Source organism: Panthera uncia, unplaced genomic scaffold (assembly GCF_023721935.1).
Source record: "Panthera uncia isolate 11264 unplaced genomic scaffold, Puncia_PCG_1.0 HiC_scaffold_1277, whole genome shotgun sequence".
Lineage (NCBI taxonomy): Eukaryota > Metazoa > Chordata > Mammalia > Carnivora > Felidae > Panthera > Panthera uncia.
Window position 1 is genome coordinate 40671 of NW_026057895.1, and position 19899 is coordinate 60569.

Consider the following 19899-nt stretch of genomic DNA (forward strand, 5'->3'; position numbering starts at 1 on the left):
TCTTCTTACACATCAATAACTTCAATTTTATATATAACCATATATATTCCTTGTGACCTTCCATTTCTAATATTAGATACTAAAAATCTGTCATCGCTGAACGGGTGGAACAAGTATGGTGTATTTAACCATTTATAGATTATTTTATCATTAATCACTTAATTGATGACCTGTAAGTTAAAATACAGAGTGTGACACAAACACATTTTCCCTGGAAAGATTCAAAATCAATGAGAAGGCTTAAAATTTCCAAAGTTACATCATACTTTCTATTTGTATGTTCTGTTTCCATCATGAGACTCAAAATTCTTCAATCTTTAAGCCAAAATTACGGAATTTCTATACGTAAACATTTTCACTCATTTCATCTGAGTTATAGTGCAGTACCCTACAGTATAAAAAGAATAAATTTACATTTACCTACAAAAGCAAGGGTATTGCTACAGGGAGTAACAACAGTGACAGAGCGGCTTTAGCATTCTGTGTAGAATGTACTTTGGAGGGAAGAGAAAAGGGGAGGGAGGAGCATATGGACCACTTTGTAAAAGTCTTCCATTTTCCAACATGGTTTCCCCAGATTACAGAATTACATTTGTTTCCAAAACACAATGTGTCTTAGAATTTCTGTGATTTTCTGCACATTGGTATCCCTCTTGGTCTCATTCATTAAAACACCTTCAATAGTTACCCAGTGCTCTTAAGATAAAAACCTAGAATTCTTAACACAGCCTATAAGGTGCAAACAGATTTGGCTCCTATTTTCTTTGCCTATCTCATTTATGAGGGCTTGCTTTGAGAGCTTCAGCAACACTAGTCTTTGTCAGCTCTTCAAATACACAAAGTAGTCACAAAGTTCCTCTCCCCACTAATTCTTCAGCAAATAATTCTTCTCATTCATTTATCCAACAAATATTTTTTGAGTTCCTATTATAAAGCAGGCATTGCTCCACTCATTATATAAACAGCCATGAACAAGGTAGGTGGAATTCTTACTCTTGTGGAACTTAATGTTCTATTATAATTATCAACTCATTTTTCCAACAAATATTTGTTGAGCACCTACCATGTGTCAGGCTCTGTTCTAAGTGCTGGGAAAAGAACAGGGAATGAAATAGGTTAAAATCCCTATCTCCAGGTAAGATCTATTCTAGGGGTTAAAGCAGACAATAAAGATGAATTAGCAAAAGTAATAAATCTTGAGGAAAATAAAGAGAGGAAAATGACAGGGAGTGTGTGTGTGTGTGTGTGTGTGTGTGCGCACACATGCACATGTGTATATGATATGCATATGTGCACCTGCAGTTTTAGAGGAAGTAGTTAGGGAAAGCCTTACCTAGAAGATCACAATTAAATAGTTAATGAGTAATCAAATAAGCAGGATGATTATGGCTTAAAATAAATGCTATGAAGGAAATAAAAAGTATAATGTGAAAGAGAAAAACTGGGAGAAGACTTTTTCTATAGGTAGACTGGACAGAAGGCTTGTCTGAAGAGAAAATGTATTTGAGCTGAGAGTGAAGGATGTTAATGTGTCAAAATGTGACCCTTGGAATATCTTCATATGCTCCCCAAATACAGATGGCTTAGATTCTCCTACAGCACTTTAACCAGCATATCAACTGTACAGGAATGATATCATGGATGACATAGATATTCATAGAAGAAAGGGAAATGTTTATTGAATGTCTGCCATGTGCCAGATAAATAAAAAAAACACTTTGCATGCTTGCCATACATTTCACCATCTGAAGTTTACAAGAAGAAATTGGCTGCTGGTCACTGGAAACAGTATCTGAGTAAAATCTAACAATAATCAATTTGAGGTCATAGGTAATAGTGAATGGTGAGAAGAATTTTATTTAAAATATTCTGTTGCATTGTGAAACCATGTATTAGATCATGTGTTTCCATTTTATGGTTCAGAATACATGGTCCATTGATAAAAACATTATTCAGTTCTACACTAAGTAATAATGTACAACACATTATTACGCATTTATATGCTAAATTGTAAGTCTATATGAACAGTGACAAACTTCATAGATAATAAAAAAATTTCCATAAATTAAACAAAGCTATGGTATCTATAAAATTTATCTGGTGTTGGGGCACTGGGTGGTTCACTTAGTTAAGCATCCGACTCTTGGTTTCGGCTCAGGTCGTGGGTTAGAGACCCATGTTGGGGTTGGTGCTGGCAGCATGAATCCTATTTGGGATTTTCTGTCTCCTTCCCTCTCTCTGTCTCTCCCTCTCCATCTCTCAAAAATAAATTAAAAAAAAAAACTAAAGAAAAAGAAAAAAAATTCTCTGGTATTATCCTGGTCCTTAAATCTACCTGTTCATGAGCAATTACTCCTCTCTCTCTCTCTCTCTCTCTTTCTAAAACCACTTTATTAATGTATGACTGACACACAAAGAAGCTCTACACAGTTAATGTATACAATTTGATGAATTTGGAGATAAGTATACATCCATGAAACCATCACCACAAACTATGCTCTAAATATACCCATCACCTACAAAAGCTTCCTCATTTTGTGTGTGCCCTAAGAACGTAAGTTCTTTTTTAAAAATTTTTTTTTAACATTTATTCATTTTTGAGAGACAGAGACAGAGACAGAGACCAAACAGGGGAGGGGCAGAGAGAGAGGCAGACACAGAATCTGAAGCAAGCTCCAGGCTCCAAGCTGTCAGCACAGAGCCCGATGCAAGGCTCAAACCCATGAACCGTGAGATTGTGACCTGAGCTGAAATCAAGTTAGACGCTTAACCAACTGAGCCACCCAGGCGCCCCAGAACTTAAGTTCTTAACATAAGTTCTACCCTTTTAGCAAATTTTAAGTACACGATTCAGTATTGTTTACTATAGGTACTATGCAATACAGTAGACCTGTAGGACTTATTCATTTTACATAACTGAACTTTGTATCCTTCCACAAGTACCTACTCATTTTCAATTTTCCCTAGTCTCTTGGCCACCACCATTCTACTCTGTTTCTATAAGTTTGACTATTTCAGATTCTGCACATAAGTGGTATCACATAGTATTTGTACTTCTTTGTCTACCTTACTTCACCTAGCATGTCCTCCAGGTTCATCCACATTGTCACAAATGTTGGGATCTCCATCTCTGCAGGCCCAGATAATATTCCATTGTATGTACATACCAGATATTCTTTACCCATTTCTTTGTCAGTAGACATTTAGGTTGCTTCCCTGTCTCAGCTACTGTGAATAATGTTGCAATGAATATGAGCGTACACATATTTCTTCGAGACGCTGATTTTAATTCTTTTGGATATACACTCAGAAGTGGGACTGCTGGATCATATAGTAGTTCTATTTTCTATTTTTTGAGAAACTTCCACACTATTTTCCATAGTGGCTGCACCAGTTCACATTCCCACCACAAGTGCACAAGGAATCTCTTTTCCTCACATTCTTGTCAACACTTATTTTATTGTGTATTTGCTTTTATTTACTTATTTTTATTATAACCATCTTTACAGGTGTAAAGTAATACCTCATCATGGTTATGATTTGCATTTCCCTGATGATTAGTGATGATCAGCACCTTTTAACATACCTACAGGTCATTTGTACATTTTCTTTTAAGAAATGTCTATTCAGTTCTTCAACCATTTTTTAGTTGGGTTATTGGTTTTTGTTCTCTTTTTTTTGTTTTTTTTTTTTCTTTTGGTATTGCTATTATAAATTTTGGACATTAATCATTTATCAGATATATGATTTGCAAATATCTTCTTCCTTTCCATAAGCTGTATTTTCATTTTGTTGACTGTCTTCTTTGCTGTGTAGAAGCTTTTTGGTTTGATGTAACCCCAATTGTCTATTTTTGCTTTTGTTGCCTATGCTTTTGGTGTCACATCTCAGAAACCATTGCCAAAATCAAGAAGTTTTTCCCTTATGTTTGTTTTCAGGAGCTGTATAGTTTTGGGTCTCTTATTTAAGTCTCTAATCGATTTTGAGTTAATTTTTGTGTGTGGTATAAGGGTCAGATTCATTCTTCTACCTGTGGCTGTCCAATTTTCCAATACCGTTTACAGAAGAGACTATAACCATTGTGTACTGTTGGCACCCTAGTCAAAGAGTCATTGATCATATAGGCTGTACATGGCTTTATTTCTGGTCTCTCTTCGCTTCCATTGGTCTGTTTGTATTTACACTAGTACCATACTATTTTGATTACTGTAGCTGTGTAATATATTTTGAAATCAGGAAGTATAATGCCACCAGCTTTGGTCTTCTTGTTCAAATTTACTTTGGCCGCTCAGGGTCTTTAATGGTTCCCTGTGAATTTTAGGGTTGTTTTTCTATTTCTGTTAAAAAGTGTCATGTGATTACTGCAATCACCAACTGATAGTTACCAGTAAATTATGTAGTGGATATTGTTGAACTACATAGAACCATTAAGTATATATGCAAAAAATATTTAGGATATGATTTGTAGTAACAAAATAAAGAAATGTAGAGCTATGTCTGAGACTAAGTCTTGAATTAACCTGTGCTTTTTAGAAAGCTGTCAAAAGATCACCTACATCCTCTACAATACATAGGCTCATTAGTGAGTTCCTTCCAAAGTTTACACTTGTTATTATTAACGTAAAATGTTTTTGTTAATCTACTTTTAATAATTCTTTTCTACTAAGAAAAAAGGAGACAAATGGAAAGTGGAAGAGGAATGAGACAATAGATTCTACAGAGCTTTACAGGCAGCAATTTTCCTCCAAACAGGCAAAAAAAGAAAAAAACACATTTTTTGGACACACTGATACTGTTTTATTTGTGATGAATTTTCATCCAGAACACATCACAGTCACCCTCAGAAACTTACTAATACAGCTAGCAGATTTTTTTAGGTGTTCCAGTAGCATCTTGTTTTATATGCTGCTCATCTGTACTTGTCTCTTGCCTTGAAGAGGTCCTAACTTTTTACATAAGGTAAAAGAAAATAAAACTCATATCCATACCTGCGGTTTCAAATACCTGAGAATTTATAAACCCAAAAATATGTTTAGGGGCGTATTTCCAGATCACCCCTCTCCCGAAAAAGACTGGGATAAAATGGAGAGTTTTGTTTTGTCTTGTTTTGTTTTGTTTTAAGAAGATATTTAGAAACAGACACCATTTGATGAAAACTGATAAACAGTGTCTCCTGAAATAAAATATATTTGCTATCTTTATTAACATATTTACTACATCTAACAGAAAATGGAACTTTCTTTTTCTTTCTTTCTTTTTCTCTTTCTCTTTCTTTCCTTTTCTTTCCTTCTTTCTTTTCCTCACTCCCTCCTTCCCTCCCTCCCTTTCTTCTTTCCTTCCTTCCTTCTTTCCTTTCTTCCTTCCTTCCTTCCTTCCTTCCTTCCTTCCTTTATTTCTTTCAAGAGCATGCACCTGAGCAGAGGAAGGGCAGAGAGAGATGGAGAGACAGATTCTCAAGCAGGTTTTGCCCTGTCAGCATGGGGCTGGATGCTGGGACTGAACTCATGAATTGTGAAATCATGACCTGAGCTGAAATCAAGAGTTGGATGCTTAACTGACTGAGGCACCCAGGCACCCCTAGACCTTTTAAAATTTTTGTTTTAACCTTAGGGTAGGTAAATCAAATTCTGTATTTTAGTTTCACTATCTACAAAATATTAATAAACAATTACAATTTTTATCAAAGTAGTCTGAAGTATCCCAGAAAAAGATAGTATGTAAAACCACAAACCACATAACATTTATAAATTACTACATTATACAACTATTTTACTCTGTATATACTATACTGTTTTGTTCTTTGTATTTATAGCCATTACAATCTCCTCACTACTTCTACTGGAAGTGATAGATACCTAGAAAACATAAACAGATGATCTACAAGAATAATGGTACAAGATGCTGTCCTGAAGTAGAATAAAAAATAAAAATTTTCATGTAAACTCTCAATTATAACATGTATATTAATGAACCTGCTCACAATGAATTTCAGTAACATTTTTTGTAATCGCAGATATAATCACAAGTAACCCTAGCAATGGTCACATAATAACCGAAGCAGAAGTGATGGAAAGCTGATCACTGCTGCAGTCATGTGTTACTCTGTACTTGCTTAAAATCTTCCCTGGCATCATTAGAGACCTGCTAGTTGAAAGAGGGATCATTTCCTGATGTCCAACACCAAGGTGTCCCCTCACTAAAAGTCTGTAGTAGTGTTCTTCTAAGCCCCCAGTACTTTGTCTAGTGTTCATCTCAGGATGCTATAACCCCCTGACAGCTAAATCAGGGCTGGTTTGTTTTCCCTTCAGCTACCATCTGAAGTATGTCTTGTTTACCTGACTGGACTCCTACTTTCAAAGCTGCTACTGTTTTCTAAAAAAGTGTTTAGAATCATTTAAAACCTTAGGAATTCACCAGATAAAACACAATGTGTGTTTGGGTGCTACCAATGGTGTAAACCCAATTTTTCGGGCACAAGCTTAAGAAGTGAGAGTGATTGTACAGAATCTATTATGACTCAAGAAACTTTCTTGGCAATATATAGCACATTATAAAAAGGTAGCATAAGCATTTTCATATAGTACATGAGTCTAAGAAAACCATTTTGCTGCAAATCAAAGTGAAAAGATTAATGACAAAATATGTGAAATTGCATAGGATTGTAAGATGCTAATGTCTTTCCCCAAGTTTTCCTAATGTTATTTTATATCTATTACAAAAGCTTTTAGGGGCACCTGGTTGGCTCAGTTAAGAGTCTGACTCTTAATTTCAGCTCAAGTCATGATCTCACATTTCATGGAGTTGAGTCCCGCATTGAGCTCTGCACCGACAGCGCGCAGCCAGCTTGGGATTCTCTCTGTCTCTGCCCTGCCCCTGTTTGTGGGCTCTCTCTCTTTCTCTCTCTCAAAATAAATATTTGAAAAACGCTTTTATAAACATAACACATAAATAGAATCTAAAGCTAAATATGGGGAACATAAACTTAAAACATACAATTTTACAATTACTATTTATCTCACTTCAAATCAACTAGTCTGAGATATTTGTAATAGAGAGATAGGATAATCAGATGAAAATTTTAATTAATTATTAAAGAAAGAAAAGATGCATCCATAGATTCTGCAAAACTGATAATATAAATTATCTAATATGAAAATACATAGGTGCAGTTAAAGCCCAATTTCCAATAAAAAAATTAAAATGTAGATTAACTATTTCACTTGCTAATAAAGATATGAGACACCAAAGATAAGAACAGAAAATCTGTAACCTCATTAAATCATGAATTTCAACCTACTAAGCTACAAGTAAATAAGAAGTCGGTGATTGAAATTTGACCAACTTTTTCTATATGAAAAAGCAACCCAAGAAAAAAAAGGAGCTAAAATCATACAGAAACAATAAAAGAAGACTCTTTACAGAAAAACAAGAAAGACCAAAGTTTCATTCAAGGCTTTAGATATTTAGATAGTTGCACAAAATCTTCAAATCTAGTGCATAAAATGTGCTGCCAAAGCCTACCGTGAATAATATGTTTGTCACCCAAGGGATATTTTGAAAATTACTTTCCTTTGTACTGTACCCAAGAGGATTAATCGGCACAGTACAATGTGTATATTGTTTAGTCTTTACTACCTTAAAACTTAATTCGTTTTTGGTTATTATTTTTTTAAGTGATTTTAAACATTATTTACATAAAAACAGAAACCAACCCTTTAAACTTATGTTTTAAACTTGAATTCTTCTTATAAACAACTTGTCATTTAAAAATCTTATTTTTTCATTCAGTATGTTTACACTGGTACGTATATGAACATGTCTCTATACTAGTCACTGATCTCCTTCTCTATAAAATTTTTTTATTGTTTATATATATAATACTATTTATTTGATTTTAACTTATACTTTCTAATACTGAGTCATTTCAAGTTGCTTCATCCACTGCCCACATTTTTAGGCAGACATGAAGAGTCAGTTATGAAACCTGCATTTTTTTCCACAGTAATTTTCCTTGTTTTTCTATTTGGGTTAATGTCATCTTGTCCCCACTCAGTTGTTGTGTTAGAATGTGGGCAGTGAATGAAGCAACTTGAAATGACTCAGTACTAAAAAGTATAAATTAAAATAAAGGCTCTTAGCCAATATGAAAATTCCCTTAAACACAATTATTAGAGTACCAGAAAAGGCCGGGAGGGAGAAATTTTCAAAACCATAACATTTCAAAAGACAAACTAAAGTTGGCATTATAAACTCAGGACTTTAAAAGAAATACGTTAGAAATTATTAAAATTCTACCTGCATCCCTCTCAAGACATCTGAAACTTATTTAAGATTACTCATTTAGAAATAGATATTAGATAAATGATATCAGAAAAAAAGCAGTGAGTCAAAGGCCATATTTGCATTAAAGATGTTACCAAATGTATACTACACTCAATAAAATTCCAACTTAATATTTGTGTCATGAAAGAACACATATAAGTGACTAAACATAAGGATTAAGACTTCTTACCCCATATTTACATTGGCGTGATGTTGCTCCATATTGGAAACGGCATTGCTCATCAGCATCATACACCTGACCTGGGGCCACAGCTGGATAAAGAAAGTCACGCTTGGGAGGCTCATTATCAAGGCAAGTACCACGGCCTGAACTGTTCAACATAAAGGATCAAAGGAAATTAGGTACACTATGGACTATTTCCATCACAATTATGAAACCATGTGTTGAACTCTTTGCTTTAATAACTTGATGCGTGAAAAGCAATACATTCTACCAATAAATAGTCACATGGCAAAATAGAATACATTTACTGAAATGTGAATAAGAGCTCCAATAGTTTTTTCCAGCACCAAGACACAATAAAAGCATCTCAGACAACAATCTGAAAATGTCATGTTGGCCTTCAAACACTGATTTAAACTAATTTCTAAAGGAATCAAAACAGAATTTCATATTGCTCTAAGCTTCTTGTTTGTTTTCCATGAAAATGTAACCACATCTGGTAGTAGAATTAAAAACATAAAATGTGGAAAATTAAAAAACAAAACAAAACAAAACCATGGTTGTAATTCTTAAAGACCTAATCTATATACTCCTAACTTGGGCAGAACAATAGATGCTGTAGTAAGACATGTCCAAAGGTTCTTGAAATATTTCAATAATAAATGGGCAGAATGACAGAGGAGGCCAAAATCCAAAGTTCTCTCAAGTATATTAGAAGTGTTTAGTCTCTCAAAAATTTCATATTTCATCTAGGGTCATCAGAGTTGGAAAGGAGAATGTTCTCTTCTCTCTGCAATTTCTGCTTTTCAAAGTATGCTTGCACTCAAACATAATATTTTAATTCAGTGGAACAAATAATATAAAGATCGCCAAAAACCAGACAGAATACCTTAGTTTAAAGAGCTTTATACTTTGCTAAATATAATTGTTCATTTTTTTAAGTCAGTGTGCATAAAATAGGACAGATGCTTTTTTACTTTCATTTCACATGTGAGTAACTTAGAATTTTTAAAGAATTCCTATGCCAACATTTAAAAATTTTTTCCAACATTCCTGTCAATTGTGCCAGCACTTGTGTTTTTTTTTCCAAATCTTTTCCATCCACTTTGCCAAAGGAAAATAATTTCACAAGTAGAAGTTCCTCAACTATTATTTAGGACAGTACAAATTTTCATTTATAGATAAGTAACAAAGAGCCATGCATAATAATGAGCTTCATATTCACTTACTATTTTGTCATATTTCTTAAAATGTAAAGGTTAATTTGCTATATAAAAAACGTGTATTTGTGCAGCAGGAAATTAATACCTTTTAGAAACTGAACCATGTTATTCATTAGTGATAGATTAAAAAACCCAAGAGGGCAGAACACTGTCCTCTTTATACCCTTTCCTTTCACTTATGCCCCACTTGGTTAATTTTTAATGAAGAAAAATATTTAGATGGAATATTAAACGTGGTGCTAATACAGATGGGTTTTATTATTGGCTATTATAATCAGTTCACTTGTCACTGTTCAAGGTACTTAATAGAAAACTTTTTTTTCACCTGCTTATCCAGTTTTCATGACAGAATGCTTTTTACTTCCTGTTTATTTTACTTTTGGAAATTGACATGCAGATCATTAAGGAAAACTATTTCTAGATGAATTTTTAAAACAGCAAGCTTTTTAATTTTGTTATGTAAAATATCTTTAATCTACATAGATATGCAAATTTTAGACAAATGCAATTCTATCAGTAAATTCAAAATTTTATGTTAAGACTAATGATAAAAGAGGTCAAATGTAAAAACTCTACTGAATGAAGATGGACTATTTTGATAAAACATAATATTCATGAAATAAAGAATTAGTACTTTAATTCCATAATATTTCTTCTAAAATATCAGTTTCATCTCCATCTACAACAAAGTTACAAGTCTTTATGAAAAGATTGAAATATGTAAAAAAAAAAAATCAAGTGCTACTATAAATCAATGGGAAAATTTTAAGTACTGAAGTACTTAAGTACAGAGTCCCATAGGTAAAAATATTTGCTGATAGCATAAAAAAGAAAGTATAAGATATATTCACCTAAGTAGCATTAACTCAAAAGTCTATTAAAAATTGTTATACATAATAACTTGTAGGTATAGAAAATTAACCTAAAAACCTAGAGGAAGTACTATATGGACCTCCCCAAAAGAGTTTAAGAATAGATACCCTGGGAAAAAAATTATTTTCTGAAAGTAAACAGAAATTTGGCTTAACCTAGAAGGAAGCAAAAATTATTCTTTCATTTAAAGTTCTTGTTCCCAGGTATTAATGGTCTTCTAATCATGGTTCATGTTGTTCAAAAAATACCAAATCACACAATCAATGGAAGGGCCCCCAGACAATACAGAAGGCATGCATTGTGGTGACCTGTGGACAAAGTCTTCTACTCAAAAGTGGATTTTTATTTCCATTCTTTAGAAGTGTTTATAGCTTTGTATTAATATGGTCTAATTAAATATATAGACAAATCTTATTCTTTGCAGAAGAATAAAATACCATATGAAATAAAATATTAAAAAATCGTATAGATCTTTTTGAAGTGGACATGTATTTAGGAATACAGCAGCAACAAAGGCCTTTTGAAATGGGTTTGTCTATAGAACTGTACAAGTCACTAAGATCTTACCTATTATTGGCTCTGGGAAAGCAAGGGTAGGAGTATCTCCAAGATTGATTTAAATTTTTTCTATGTTTTGGGTAGAAAATGTACTACTTATTTTCCTACTAACCATATCTGATATATACAGTAAAACCTGGATTAAAGTATTCAGGGGGGGATAGTTTTCATATTTTAATTCTTTTTAAAAAAAATTTTTTTTCAACGTTTTTTATTTATTTTTGAGACAGAGAGAGACAGAGCATGAACGGGGGAGGGGCAGAGAGAGAGGGAGACACAGAATCGGAAATAGGCTCCAGGCTCCGAGCCATCAGCCCAGAGCCTGACGCGGGGCTCGAACTCACGGACCGTGAGATCGTGACCTGGCTGAAGTCGGACGCTTAACCGACTGCGCCACCCAGGCGCCCCTTCATATTTTAATTCTTAACTGGACATGAAGTGATAAAAATATTTTTTGCATAATGTTACTAAAATGTGTCTGCCAGTTTCCTGCTACTTTCAAGTAACTTAAGATCACAATTATTTTAATTAACCCTTAGAAAATAATAATTCTGGATATTTCCATGCATCTGAGTCATCAATTGCCATTATGAAATATCACGGATGTAAGTATAACAGGTAGAGGATATGGGTCTGAGAGATGTATATTTAACCCTAGAAGTGTCTCCCCGCTGCTTAGGAAATTCCCAAACACTTAACCCTAAACACATCCCTCATATTCTCCACAAAAAGTAACTAATATTCTGACTTTTAAAATCATTATTTCCATGCTTATCTTAGTAATTATACATCTCCCAATTATTAATCTGCTTATTTTTGGACTATATAAAAGGAGTCATACTATAGGTTTTCTTTTGTGACTATTCTTTTGTTCAACATTATGAATGTGAAATATACCCATGTTGATGTGTATACCTGTAGCTTGTTCATTAATACTGTTCTTTAATATTCCATTTAAGATTATGTAACAATTACTTATCCATTCTTCTATTAACAAACATTTGCATTATTCCTAATTTCTGAAAATTGCAAATTCTGCTGATAAAGAACATCTTTGTACAGTTCTCCTGGTACAAACGTTTTTCCTTTCTCAAAAATATTAGATGAGTTATCTCCTTATATTTTGTAATTATCTCCATTTAACAAAATGGAAATTATGAATATTGTATTAAATCTAGGGTTCTAGCTAACTGATATAACCCTATAATTCTTATGCTAAATCTAGTGTTATTTAGGCTACTTTTATCAAAATAAGAATGGCACTTTTAAGTATAGATGGTTTGTGCCTTGGTCATATGCAAATTATCCACTCAGAAAACATAAACTTCACTCATTAATAAATGAAATGAGCACTGTTACTTTCCATCTATGAGATACTATTACAACTCATTATTATTAAGCAGATATAACACTTGTCCTGAGCAAAACAATATACATAAAAAGTAGAACTATGATTATTTTCCTATCAGCATCTATTTCACTACAAAGCCTAATCTTAGCTAATATCTACAGCACTATAGATAATAATAAACTCTACTTTTGTTTATGCATCTAAGACAAAACAGAAGAAATATGTTTGAGAACACACTTTTTCCCAGATTATGAAATTCTTAGTAGAAAAAATGCATGTTTGAGAACACGCTTTTTCCCAGATTATGAAATTCTTAGTAAATCAAAATATATTTACATTTCCAGAAATCCTTGCAGCATGATAGCAAAATCATATTTTATGTATTCGACTTCTAATTTAGAGAAGTCTTATTTACATAGTTCGAAAATTAATCTTGAAATGGGAACATGAGCCAGAGTGGAATCTTCAGTTAATATTTACAGATCCCTATGTAAAATATGCACCCTTGGCTTTGTTTCCAGAACACATGAGCACATTCTCTTAATTGCAATTTTAGATTTATTTTTTACTTAAACAATTATACTATAAAGTACAGACCTTCAGCCACACAGTGGGTCAATCTAAAAAATAAATCATTCTATATACCCTATACATATCTTAACAGTCTTGTAACAACAACAACAAAAAGTTAACATTTAATGTCAATTCCTATTTGTAACACAAAATTGTGCTCATACACCTAAATTAAATGAATCAATTGCATTATCTGTGGTAAGTCAAGTGTCTTATCTACTATGTTATTGTAAACTGCTTTATCAATATCCACAAAACTAATAATAACTACCTTCTAAAATAAGTTAGACCTTTCTCTCTTGCCCTCTGTATGACTGTGACGCTTGAATATAACTGAATTTGAGGCTTCCAACATACAAACACTGTAATGATAATGATTTACTCAGTTATCCTCTTTTCTCGATATGTAACTGTGATTTATCAAAGATATTTAGGGGTTAGAGTGAAGTCCCCAAAATGTGCCTGATTAACATAAGGAAGAGAAACTTGTTTTTCTGTTTCTTGGGCTCCATATAAAAAGAGGGTCCAATCTATGAAATTGGTTTCCATTTAAAGATTATTGATACTGATCTTCAAAGGTAATTGCTACAAGACAATGGGAGTGTCTTGGTCATCCTGTTCATCTTATATCACTTTTGTTGTAGATCCTTCTTTCTAGTTCACCTTCAACAATCATATTGCCTTTCTTTATTCAGCTTCCATCCTTTCTGTGAAAACGGCTAGTCTGTATTTAATTTGGAACTGTAGGAAATTTTGCTATGGATCTCTGACAGTTCAAACAATTTAACAGACTTTAATTTAAATAGAGCAATAGTTGATTCACAGAGGCTCTGGAATTTTTGAAAACTATATGAAATTACTCTGTACTACCGCTAAGTGGTGGAAAATGTATGAAAAACTGGCCTAAACTACTTCTGGCTGTCTTCCACTGCCTGGTAAATTAGCCCATAGTCATCAATGAGTGTGAGCCATGATACCAGGTTCATCTTTCTTTATTTTCTAAATAAATAAGTAAATAAGTCCCGCAGGCAGATAGGAAGGACACTACCTGCAAAGCCGTCGTCGAAAACATCAGAAGCTGGCATAACACGTCCATTTTAACGGAAATGGGTTCTTTATTATTTAATCAGGACGGCTTCTGGGCGATTCATGAACCACTTATTGAATCACCGAGTTTAAGAAATCTGAAAAAAAATATTGGGAGTTGGTAAACACCATCTCCTGGTTGATCAATAGCACCTAGTGTTTCAGAAAGACACGAGAGATTTACTTTACTGGCATTTAAAGGCCATGGAATTGTTTTCAGTTGAACATAGTGAATAGTGAATGTCTATAAATCATAGAAAGCTCATTGTTAAAATCCACCATCATCTCGGGCCTATACAGTCACTAAGTAAAGAAAGGTATGCATTTTGTTGGCTGGGCTGCAGTTCCTAAACAATTCATCTTTCAAGATTTCTTTTTCTTGAGAAGAGAAACTAAAATAAAATGTTATGAGTCTTTTTGAGCCAACTATAAAACATAAATGTAACCTCAATCCCTGATCAAAATATCACTGGATTTTTAAAAATATCACACATAGCTGTTAAAGCAATTAAGCCAACTGCATTAATAAAAAGGAACAAAGAAATTCAAGAAAGTTACTATTATGTCTTTGTGCTCCAGTGAACTGACCTTTTTAAAGGGCCCTGTGTTTAAAAAACCTTTATTGCTTGGTCAGATTATAATCAGAGTTGTTTAGTTTATTATTAAAGAGGGAAAAAAAAGCCAACTTTCCCCAAGTCTCTACATATTGTCTTTAATATCTATCTTTTACTGATGGCTTTAACTTTGTGAGCATTCCCATGAGGATGCACAACAGAAATATTTTCATAAAATACAGGATAAATAAGCCCTTTAGGACCCTGTCAACACTAATCATGCTTACATACAAAATGCAAAGAGGCAATAAGGCTTAAATAATGCTTTTTGGATTAATTCTTTTAATTAATTCAATGGAACACTTTCCCGTACCTAGTAATAATTTTACATCTCTCACCAAACCATTGGTGATTTCTTAACAATATTTTATTAGTAATTTAGGGATTCCCTTTTGGGGATTTTTTTTTTAACAGTCTTAATACAGTTTTGACTACGCAGGGTCTGGCAAGAGATAAAAACTGGTGCTTATATTAGGTATACAGAGATGGTCCTAGCAAATAAACTGTGCAAAATAAACAGGATAGGGGAGAAAGAAAATAGTACTTGGAAAAAAAAAAAAAAAGAGGAGACAAGCCTTCAAAAATTCACAGGAATATTGAGCATGTTATACAGTTTGTCTTTCTGGTGATAGACACTAAGATTCCATTATAAAAACATGAGCCAAGTCAATGGAGAAATTCCAGATCTGGCTTGATTTCTGGGGAGAGCAGATCTTCAACAATGTTTAAAATTTAGGTAATATGATCTCATTAAAAACATCTTGGAAAATGATAATGCTACTGCTTTGTGTTAAAAACTGCCCAAAGATGTGTAACAAATTCTCTGTGGTCTATCTTTATAGCCTTCAATCCAGTTTTGGCACTAAGCAAGCAGTGTCATAATTACTTATTACTAAAATTAAAAATATTTAGGTTATAGCATAATTATTCAGAGGAATTACATTCTGATATGAATTTCCAATTCTTTCTGTTTCATTATTATATTAATTAATTCAAAAAGGCTCAGTTTAAATATTTACCTTTTGATCTCTGATTGTTGAAAGCACTGTGATAGGTAATTTAAAATCTCTTGTTTGGGGCTTAAAAATTTGTAACTTTAAGTTTTCAGAATGTGATTATAATGAATAATATTACCTTACATAGCTTTTCTGAATCTTTAAAGTTTTACACCATAGTCATATAAATGTGAACTTTGAAGAAAGACAATTTTTAAAAAGAATTTCTGTTGTTCACAAGTGCTTTATCTATGAGTCACTTTTTCACAGAGTATTTAATCTCTCCTACCCAAGAAAAAAGTGGCACAAAACGGTTGAAGATAATGATAGAGCAATAATGCTTAAAGCCTCAATATTATTTAAAATAATATTTACCACTTAATGAATGTCTATTGTACTTCATACACATTATGACATTGTATATAGCTATATATTTAACAACCTGATGATGCATGTATTATTATGTAACTCATTTAACAAGTGAGGTCACTGAAGATTAGGAAAGGTTAAGTAACATGCTAATGGTTGCACAGTTAGAAAGTGAGACCTAAGTCTTACATGAGTTTCCAAAGTCCAGTCCTGAAGTCCTATACAGGCGAGATGTGAAAGAATATCTGCTTTCATAAACACAGTTATACCTGAGCTAATTTATATATCTCACATTTAAGTAACCACAAACTTGGAATATACATTAAAAGATTAGGAAAGAAGTTTTCAAACTGTAGAAAAGATGAGTCACTTAATAAATTTCAAATTAAATTTTCATTTTCTCATTTTCATTTCTTGGGTGTTTGGTTTTTTGTTGTTGTTGTTTGTTACTATTAGATACTTTAGCATTCATTCCTAAAAAACTCAGTTTTTTCAACAACAAAATGAAATATATCATCACTGAATTAAAGTTTGGCCTACGCTCTATTAAACTGTGTAAATTTAAATTCTTTCTGACATTGTTTCCCACTGATTGAACATTTCTGACACTCACATCATCAACCCCGTTTATATCCTTGCTCCAGTTTCTCTAATCTACCAAGTTCTTTTTTGAGTATGAAGGAAAAAATTTGCCACAGCGATATATTAAAGTATTTTGGGAACAGCCTGAAATATCACCCTATAAAAGTTACTCATTATGCAGTTTTAAGCACTACATATTAGGCTTCTACCAAGGGCTTACTTCTGGAGCAATTCATCATCACTCTCTAGAGATTACTTACTCTAGAAAGCTGGTGATATAGTCTCGACTGCAGGCAGACCAGGAAAAAGGATTGGTATTCGCAGTAATGTGAGCTGCCATAAGTTTTGCTGCTTCATGACCTTTCGTCCCACAAGAATTTCCAATTCCATCATGGTTCATACCAAAACTGTGTTAGCAAGGAAAAAACATAAGAAACATGAAAGAAAGAAATAAAATAAATAAATAAATGAACCCCCAATGTATCCTTTATTTCCTTATTTGATCATTCATTAGCCTTACCAACATATACTTTCTATCAAGATCCTCTAAGGAAATACAAGATTAATACAAGATTAAAGTTAAGGAGACCACAGAATATTTCTATGATACAATTTATTTTTATATCTCTTTAATTGATCATATACTTTCAAATGGTAGCTCATATGATATAATCTTTCCCTGAATAGATAGGAGATGTGTATTAATTCTCACTTTATAGGTATGAAAAACTGAAGTTTAGTAAAATTAAATGACCTATTAAAGATCATACAGTTAGTAAATGTTAGTAGAAACAGCCTTTTAACATCCTAGAGTTTGTTTCCTCCCTATGCTGAATCTAAAAGGGAATTAGAAAAAGATGGCTATAATCCATTGAGTTCTAGGTTAAAGCCAAATCCAAAAATCTTTTTTTTGTTAGAAATATAAAGGAGAATTAAATACATATGTAATTTATGTTTGTATATGTGTTTTCAAAACACCTTTTGAAAAATCTTGATACATTTAAGGATTATGGCTAGAGAGATTTTCTTTACCTTGGTTTCCTTTCATTATTCAAAGCTTGTCTTTGTCATTCCCCTACCCTGGGTCCTATACCCATGTTTAGTGCTATCATCAATGTGATATAAAAACATATCTCAATGATAAATCATAAATTTTCCTATAAAGGATATGTCCACTGCATATGAATAAATTTTAGTCTTTTTTCACAGGTGGTCAAAGGTTTATGTTGAATATTACTGAAAACATAAAGTTATGTGTCTATTGTGACATCCTAATAAATGTACCAGGATATGTATAAAAGGAAATAAGTAATTTGTGTGACAAGAGTATAAAACATATTGATGACAGCTGCTGGAGAAAAAATTTGAAAGGTAGTTGAGAATAGAGAATTACAATAAATGAAAGTAAATATTAATACTTTTGGCATGTAGAGATGCTGAAGGTTTGTGAGTAAGAGCAAGTGAATATTTCAGAGTAGGAGAATATGGAATTGATTTGTATTTTGGACAGGTCATTACAGTAACTCTATGGTCCAGACATTGGAGTGAGAAGACAATGGAGGCAGGGAAAACAGATGGAACAAAAAGCAGTGGGAAGAGAATGAGGCAGAGAACTGATGTAGGTCTGAACTAGGGCACTAAGATAGACAGGTGGGATTAGATGTGAGACATGTTTAAGAAGCTGAGTGGATTGGTCTTCATAAATACAACATAAAAGAGCTATAATAAAGACATAAAATAAGTGGGGAAAGGAGAAGAAACTAGGAATTTATGTGGAGGAACTAACATAAGCAAAGGAAGAGAAACATATGAGATTGTATATCCAGAGCCCTAAATTAAAACACCAAATAACCTTCCATGAACACCAGTATTTAGTCTTCTTATTTGACATCAACACATTGGAATCAATCTCTTTGAATGGTCTTCTAAGAAAATGATGGCAGAGTTTACAGTTTATTGAATTAGATATTATTCTGTCAAAACAATCAGCTGCAGAGTTACATAATAAGCTCCTTAATGTAAATTTTTAATTCAATAAACTTAAAATTCTATACTTCTCTCAAAGATTGATGTTACCATGTGAATACCACTATGATTCTTTTAAAAAGATGATAGCCTAAAAATATTATTTCCTTTTAGCAACAGACTTATACATATTCCTGAGACATGTCAAGATAGGTGTAGGCAGACACAGATGGCTGTAAGAGAATAATTTTTGAGATCTTCAATTTCCTCATGTACTCTTTTCTAAAAAAAAAAAAAGTCAAGCTTCTCCTTTTAAGATCTTATTTCTCCCACCTTATAAAAGAAAAACTTATCCTTCACCTATCCATAATTTTACAATAGTTCATTGCCTTGGGGTATAAAAATGTGTCAAGAAAAGAGATAATCAGAATTATTTGGTGTTAGTGTTGAGAAAAAGAATGACTTTAATGAATGAATAACATATCACGTAGTTACTTATTTTCATCAAGTTTATGAGAGGATATAATCAAATTAACAGTTGATGGGTTATTAAAAAATCTTTTTGATGCTAGATCACCAATGGTTATGTTCTGACAAATAATACAAAAGGAGTTCAAAGAAGTGAATGATATTTCTATAATAAATTCCTTTCACTTATTTATGTGAACAAATTTTGTCAGCATTCACCTCTGTAAAAAAAAATCAGAGTTGAATTAATGTTGAAATTCTGCCTCATTCTAGCAATAGAGAGACAAATGCAGTAACTGAAAAAAATATAAATAATTAAAGGAACATTTTTCTATAAAACTTTACTTTTAGATTTAATTATGTATTAAAATGTGTAATATGTATATGTGTTTCTGATCAATGATTGACTAATAATTATTGTAATGTAATGAATCTATAATCCAGAAAAAAAATTTCCTTCATTATCACAGGAAATTTTTAAAATGTAATTGCAATTTATATGCATTTTGTGATAAAGATATTTTATATAATTAAAACACATTTAAGTATGAAAATATATTTTAAGGTATATTAAGAAATATTAAAATATACATCAGGATAATACTCTGTTTGGGAAAGATGAAGCATATATATTGAGTTAAAGGAGTGAAAAAATGATGTAAATTTTGACCATGAAAAAGACCATGTTCACATTGTTTTCACTAAAAAAAATTTTTTTATGTTTATTTTTTTAGAG

The 19899-nt window shown here is 32.5% G+C and overlaps 1 protein-coding gene across 4 annotated transcripts in view; it reads right to left on the reverse strand.

Moving 5' to 3' along the window:
- The window catches only part of LOC125916871 (A disintegrin and metalloproteinase with thrombospondin motifs 6), a 208137-nt gene that overhangs the window by 21919 nt on the left and 166319 nt on the right, over positions 1-19899 (reverse strand). For all 4 annotated transcript variants that reach the window (XM_049623132.1, XM_049623131.1, XM_049623130.1 and 1 more), the window contains 2 exons: positions 16991-17137; positions 8513-8654 (listed from right to left, as the gene is read on the reverse strand). In XM_049623132.1, coding sequence (XP_049479089.1) covers positions 8513-8654; positions 16991-17137 — 289 coding nt within the window. The remainder of the gene's footprint in view (positions 1-8512; positions 8655-16990; positions 17138-19899) is intronic.